The sequence below is a fragment of the Crocuta crocuta genome, unplaced genomic scaffold, assembly GCF_008692635.1.
Source record: "Crocuta crocuta isolate KB4526 unplaced genomic scaffold, BGI_CrCroc_1.0 scaffold258, whole genome shotgun sequence".
NCBI classification, from domain to species: Eukaryota; Metazoa; Chordata; class Mammalia; order Carnivora; family Hyaenidae; genus Crocuta; species Crocuta crocuta.
The window spans coordinates 7,876,949-7,884,500 of record NW_027532842.1 but is presented as its reverse complement, the minus strand read 5'-3'; the positions used below and the strand labels follow the sequence as shown (position 1 = coordinate 7,884,500).

The 7,552-nt window shown below is 41.5% G+C and overlaps 2 protein-coding genes across 2 annotated transcripts in view; both read right to left on the bottom strand.

Moving 5' to 3' along the window:
- The window catches only part of ZDHHC20 (zDHHC palmitoyltransferase 20), a 345,529-nt gene that overhangs the window by 151,468 nt on the left and 186,509 nt on the right, over nt 1-7,552 (bottom strand). The gene's annotated exons all lie outside the window — the stretch shown is intronic.
- Nucleotides 1-7,552, bottom strand: part of MICU2 (mitochondrial calcium uptake 2) — a 127,853-nt gene that overhangs the window by 61,341 nt on the left and 58,960 nt on the right. Inside the window, exons 3-4 of the mRNA XM_077745339.1 lie at nt 6,317-6,348; nt 6,126-6,201 (exon numbers count right to left, since the gene is read on the bottom strand). Coding sequence (XP_077601465.1) covers nt 6,126-6,201; nt 6,317-6,348 — 108 coding nt within the window. The remainder of the gene's footprint in view (nt 1-6,125; nt 6,202-6,316; nt 6,349-7,552) is intronic.

The following is a 7,552-nucleotide window of genomic DNA, read 5'->3' as shown; positions in this document are numbered from 1 at the left end:
CCCCTGTGTCTCTGTCTTAAAAAAAATTCACAAAGTTCTTCTGCGCACAGGATAGAATACACTTCATGATGAATTTTACTAACTTTAAATTATTTTCATGACTGTGAACACAGAATATGATAGAAGAGATACGTCCTTATTATCTACAGCCAGGAAGTGCAATTTAAAACCCTGTTTTGTGCTCAAGGCTGCAGAGATCGGGTTTATTTAAGTGATTTCATTTTATAGGTAATGCACTCTGAAATAACTACACACGGTAATAGTTGAATATCTTCAGATTAAAGAGTATCTACCTAGTTCAAGAAAAGGAAAAATATTCTATAAAATAGATGTCAGTCATTAAACTGATTAAATGTTGGTTACTAGTAGGGGCAAAAATTTCACCTAGTATATTTTAGAAAACTTTTACATCAAAAGGAAGTGTCTAAATGAAAAAGAAAAAATTACTTGATAATTTCAGGCTTTTATACAGGTGCTGATAAATGGCTGATGTATTCTTTCTAAAATTTATGACAGTATTGCTAAGTGGATTTAATTTTGTTGGTAAGTAATACCAATGATAACTGGGAAAAAGATCCATATAAGGTACCAAAAGTTTTAATTGGAAAATATTTTTAAAAATATGTAGTCTTCACACTTTTAATTCACAGAATGGCTAACTCAAATTATGTAACAAAAATATTTAAGAGACTCACTGAAATATGTCAGAATAATCTGTAATCAGCATGTTAATGTTAACATTAATTACCATGAAATGTAATTAGCATGGAATACAATTTTAATTTTTTTAATGTTTATTTATTTTTGAAGGAGAGAGAGACAGAGTGTGAGCGGGGGAAGGACCGGGAGAGAGGGAGACACAGAAACCGAATCAGTCTCCAGGCTCTGACCCGTCAGCACAGAGCCCGATGTGGGGCTTGAACCCATGAACTGTGAAATCATGACCTGAGCTGAAGTCAGACGCTTAACTGACTGAGCCACCCAGGTGCCCCTGGAATGTAATTTTCTGTTATGTGCCAGAGAACATGTTAGGCAACATGCTAGGCAAATGACCACACAGAGTTTTCCTCTTAGAGAATTTATGGTTTAATTAGAAATACGAGAGACAGTATGGTGTAACTAAATGCAGAAAATGAGAATGGTTTCAGAGACAGCTTTATCAGAGGAGCAGGAAGCCGACAGGCAAGGAAGTCTGGCTGGGACAGCAGGTGGCATTTCAGGCACTGCAGAGAGTGGAAGGTTAATGGTGGGGAATGAGGCCTGCAGAGGTACTTCTTTTCAGAAGTGAAGTGTGCTTCTAAGGTCCTTGAAAATGAGTCTCTCTTGTGAGTACTACAGATTAATCTTTTATCTCGTAGGTATCTTTCTCTTAAAATAATTTTTTGAAGTTTATTTATTTTGAAAGAGAGAGAGTGAGAGAGCATGCATGTGCACAGGACAGAGAAACAGGGAGAGAATCCCAACGCTGGAATCGAACCCACAAACCTTGAGACAATGACCTGAGCCAAAATCAAGAATGGGAGAGAGAAATAGAGACAGAGCATGAGCAGGGGAGGGGCAGAGAGAGAGGGAGACACAGAATCTGAAGCAGGCTCCAGGCTCTGAGCTGTCAGCACAGAGCCCAACGCAGGGCTCGAACCCACGAACCATGAGGTCATGACCTGAGCTGAAGTAGGACACTTACCTGACTGAGCCATGCAGGTGCCCTCTCTTAACTTTCTCTCTTCAGTTTTTATTTTATGAATTTGCCTTAAGAGTAACTTTTAATAGAATTCCTAAAATTACATACTTAAATTAATACTTGATACAAATGCTGAATTAACCTACTCCTTATTCTAATATTCAAGGTCAAAATTATTTTGGAATTCTCCTTCCCCCTGCCCCAACTTCCTTTCATCAGGGGAAAAATACAACCAAACGGAGTTTGGGGGCATTTGGGTGGCTCAGTCGGTTAAGCATGTGACTTCGGCTCAGGTCATGATCTCACGGTTCATGGGTTTGAGTCCCACCCACATCGGGCTCTGTGCTGACAGCTCAGAGCCTGGAGCCTGCTTCAGATTGTGTCTCCTTCTCTTTCTCAAAAATAAATAAACATTATAAAAACATTTAAAGTAACTGAGTTTGTATTTATAGAGATCACTCGAGTTTCACAACTGGTAGATATAGTATTTTCTTCAAGTCTCAAAATGCTTTCAGAAAGTGTCTGTCGTGAAAGGACACCTCCAAGATGTAGCTGTGATCGAAATACCAGTTTATGGGGTTTAAATACTGTTAGGTACTTGGGACCTAAGACCACGCTAAAGTTCCAAATTAACGACAATTTCCTTAATTAACTATGATTTAAAAGGTATTATTTAATTTATAAATTCACTAATAAGAGGCCAAGGTCCAATTAACATCTGATAAAAAACATCCAGCAATTACATTACTGCCAATATTATCAGTTATAAATTTCCAGTGTGCCAGGCACATACATACTAAGGAAACTGAAATTAACTTGCCCAAGTTAGCTGACGGAGTGGGAATCCAAACCCAGCTTAAAGCCCATGATCTTCATCAGTGTTTACAGCTGATAGCAGATACTATAAATGTTACAAACATCTTCCTCTATTACATCCTTCCAACCCCATAAAGGCAGGCATTACTACGTTGTTTTAAAGGCGATGAAAATGAGAGTGAAAGAGATTAAGTAACTTCCTGAGGTCCTAAAACCAGGAAAAATCTAAAAATCCAGATTTTTAAGTCTGCAAATCCAGAATATACCCTTATTCACTACCCAGAGACTACCTCCCAGTAAATTCCCATTAAAAAAAAGTAAGGAGATTTTTAGCGTCTTTCAGTACATAGCGATGTTGTGGTGCTGATGGGAGGAATCAGGTGAGGGGTGGGGTGGACTGGAGTCCAGCTAACTAGACAGTGTGATGTAAGGAACACTGGTAAAACAACACTGAAGTCTAGACACTGCCCCACTGAGGTGTGGGCAGGAACTGATACTAATAATAAGCAGTCTGACTGCTACTGCCCCATGGAGCTGGGAGCCAATGTTCCTCCTCCTTTGTCCTGTTTCAATTTCCTTCTCTCTGGAATGTCATGTGATATACTTACTCTCATTTTAAAACTCACATTGACATACAGAAACAAGGAAGAAACAAAGGGTGATTTGGGAATGTCATAAATCTCTTGAGCTAAGTGGTCACAAGTCTGTTCTCAGTAAGAGGGTCATGAGCCACTGATTTGGAAATTACATTCGCAGCTTAATTCTCCAAGTCCTTCCTCAGGTAACAGGAGAGAACATTCCCTGTTACTCACTCATCACCACCTTCGGGTGGACGCTTCGTCTGCCTGTCACAGACTTTGGGCCAGTGCATGAATGAAAAGGGCCAGTGCAGATCAGATCCTCTGCCTACTTGCACCAGCATATTTAAATATTTCCCACCAGTGCGTACTGAAGTGAAATTCGACTTGAATAGATAGCAGAGCAAAGCTAAATGCTATTTAGGAAATGTTTTACTACCTGTCTATGATTCTGGGCAGGTGACTTAAACCCCCTGTGCCTCAATTAGCTCATCTATAAAATGGGAGTATGAAATGAAGGTACCTTCCTCCAAGGAAAGTTGTGAGGATTGAACCTAGTAATACAAGTAAAGGGCTAAGTGTACTCGCTGATACACAGGAAGCCCTCAGTAAATATTTGTAGGTGTTAACGTTGTTACCGGTCACGTGCATTTGTTTGGAAGCTCTTGCGGCACCGCGCGTGGGGGTCAGTCCCCTGGGCGAGCCCCTGACTGACCATTCCTCGTGCCTCTTAGGGGCCCCTCTCTCTTCCACCTGTTCATCAAACCGACCTGCTCTCTCAGGGCCTCTTCTCCCCTCAGCGCTTCCTACGTGGTCACATCTGCAACTGTGGCTTCGAGTGCCATTTTAGATGACAGCAAGAAAATGTGGACTCCTCCTCTGCCCCCACGCCCTGGTGAACGGCACCATCATTCACCTAAACCAGGGACCTGGGCCTCATACACGATGCCTTCTTCCTCCTCCCTGCTCACCTGAGATCAGTCATGAAGTCCTGTCCATCTACTACCCAGTAACACCAAAGTATCTGTCAGAGGTACACTCCTGTCTCCATTCGCATTCCCCCCTCTCAGCATACAGCCTCGTACCATCATTGCAAACCCTCCTCCTCAATCCACTCACTACCCAGCCGCTTGAGTCATCGCTCTATTCTGACTGGTCACTTTATTACTTTAAACTCAGGGGCGATCCGCTCCTCTTAGGTCTACATCTTCAATCCGTCCTCTACAGTATGAATGATTAAGGTTCCGCCTACCTCTGGCTGACGTCCAACTACCCTCAGCAGCCTCAGCTCCCCTTCCAAACTGGTACCTACCCTCTGTTTACACAACTGCACGCTGCTCTGTGCTTCATCTTCCCTGACCCAACCGACCCCCCACTCCTGTGCCCTTACCCAAGCTTTCCCGCTGTGCTCTGAAATTCTCTGTCCGCTCCAATGTTAATTCCAGACCTTTTCTCTTCTAACCTCTGACAAAAACTTCTGCTCCTTTGAGGCAAATGTCATCCAGCCAGACCACTTTCCGTTTTTCTTTCTAGTTGACATCCACCAAGTTGTCCCCTCATCTTCCAGTCACCGACGGCTTTAGGGCCTGGTTCATAGTCTTTCTCTCTGCTAACAGTCTCTCAGAGCCTTGAGAACATTCACTGTGGTGACTTTGCCACCTCCTTCTGCTTCAGCCATCTAATCCCAGGACTATACCGGGAACCCCGAGACCACCCGGAACCGCTCCATCTCTGAAATCATAAATCTCAACACTTGACTCTTTGACGTCAAGTTCTTTTCTGCTCTGGGACTCCTAAACACCTGCTTGTCAACCTCACTGGCAGCTCTCTCTTCCCTGCTCTACTTTCCTCTTTTCATCTCCCTTCTACCTTCTTTTATAATTTGACTTTCTTCTCCGTTATCTTGCTTAGATTCCATGGCTCAGTACTTAGAACCTCTTTCTCCCTCAACAGCCGTGACTCCCTAGCCTGTGGCTCTTCTCCCTCCCATTTGCTTAGCAAAACCCTGACTCTGATACCACCGTCCAACATTTCCATCCCTCTATGGGGCCCGCAGGAGAACTGTCCCACAACTGCACTGACCGCTGGCTCTTCTTTCACGACCGACACCATCTTCCGGTCCCTTGAGGCTCCCTAGAGCTCTCTGGTTGGGTCCCTTCCTTATCACAGTAGTTACTTTGAACCTCCTTTCTCCACATGTCCTACTTTATGAAGAAAACCAAAGCTATCCAAAACGACCTGCTTCGGTTTCTTGCCACTGAACTTGCAAAATCTGCATTCAACACCCACCCACCTATACATCCTTTCTCACTAGTGCGATGGAAAAGCTATGCACCCTGTGCAATGCTGACCCTCCCGCTTGGGCTCTGAGGCCATCCCTTCTCTCACATTTTCCAGGATTCTGGGCCACCCATACTTCCTTTCTCTCATGGTCTCTCTCCCTCTCATCAACAGGAAGCATGCTCAGGTCTCTGGGTCTAACACTTGCCAGCACTCCCCTGGCTTGTCTCTGCCCCCAGCAACGGACCTTTCATTCCTTTTGCTCACACGCAGGTCTCTCAAGTGCTCTGACCTTAATTTTCTCTTTCTCTAACACTCCCTCCTCTGGGCTTCTGTGTTAACGTTCTCGTGATTTCTCCTCCACTTCTTTGATCACTCTGCCCCAGTCCCTTTCTTGGGCATGGCTTCCTCTTCTCCTCCCTTACGTGCTGGGGTTCCTCTGGGTCTCTCTGAGGCCTCCTCTTCTTACCTTAGATACCCAGCCCCACATCTCCTCGCCACNACCCACGAACCGCAAATCATGACCTAAGCGAAAGTCGGACGCTTAACCGACTAAGCCACCCAGGCGCCCCTCCTTGCCACACTTTAATTAAAGTTGTAATTCTAGTGAGAATTTTACTATGATTTAAAAACATCTATCAAAGAACATGATGTTAAAACACTTTCTTTGTAGATTCTCTACTGTATGCAGGCCTCACAACTTAATTCCTTAATAATACGCCAGTTAAATAATACACATACATAGAAATTTAACAACAAATAGAAATTACCTTTGTCGCCAAGGTCTCTAAAAAAGGTGGATCCACAACGAGCTGGTGGGGCTCCTGCCAGTATATCCTCAATACCCTTTGAAAACACATTAAAATCTTTCAGTTTAACTTACAGACGCTCATTTTCTATGTTACCAAAAAATAAACAAAAAGAAATAAAGAAAGAACTTTCTCCCATACATACTGCTTACCTTTTTGCTCAGCTTCTTCACTGAAGTTTTACCTAAAGCAAAAAAGGAACATTATTTAGTATCCATATTCCTTGGTAAAACTCAACTTCCACTAAGAAAGAAAATCATTTAAAAGACAAAATACACAACTAAATATAAAAGAGAAAACACAGTCAATTTAGCTAATATCCTTGTACCAAAGTTATGAGCCAAGAATTCCAAGTCTAAACACAATGATTATTGTGCATTTTTGTAAGACCTACTTTTCAACTTCACTCACCCTACTTCAGATATAAAATCTTACCATCATTTTTTTAGTTCTCTTAGTTGTCTGCATTATAAATAAATTCTTAAATCATAAAGATGATTTAAAAATTCTGTCTTTTTGCTTTCACTGATTAAAAAAATACATTTGTGTTTTAGAAAGCCATCTTTTTGAACCCTGAAAAGTTCTCTTAAGTTTACAGCTCTTCAGTTAACTTAAAAGTCTAGCCAACATGACTATCCATTCTAAAGTAATGTTAGTTTTAATAATTTCCTATTGGATAACAGAGAATTAAAATTCTTGAGGCCCCTGTGTGGCTTAGTCGGTTGAGAATCTGACTCTTGACTTCAGCTCAGGTCATGATCCCAGGGACACGGGACTGAGCTCCATGTTGGCCTCCACGCTCCAAGCATGGAGGCTGCTTAGATTGTCTCTCTCTCTCTTCCTCGGCCCCTCTCTCCTGCTCTCTCTCTCTCTCTAAAATTAAACAAAACTTCTTCTAGATGTTTAGCCATCTTTTGTACTGCGTACAGCATTTTCCTCTTATCCACTATAATTCTAAAGCAATTAGTTGCTTCTTTTATTGAGACTCATTCTGACGATAGTCTCAAGTCATTTATACATCTGGAATACCGAAGAATGTTTTACAGCACTTTGTCTCTTATATAAGCCATGTGCATCACAAACTCCCCTTTCTGCTCTCAAGATTATCTTACCTATGAGGTTCCCTCAGTACAATGAAACGGTCTATGAAAGTTTAGGTGAAGGGTTTTTTTTCAATGTGCCTTTTCTGTAGTGTGGGATGCTCGATTTGCACTATAAATCTACTGGGAATGAATTCTACCATTTGGAACTAATAAACGGTCAAGATTTAATAATTAATAAATTATTAATAAAATAATTAATATTATTTTATTAATAATTAATATTATTTTATTAATAAAATAAAATAAAAATAAAAATTAATAAATTAATAAAAACAGTAGCTGTTT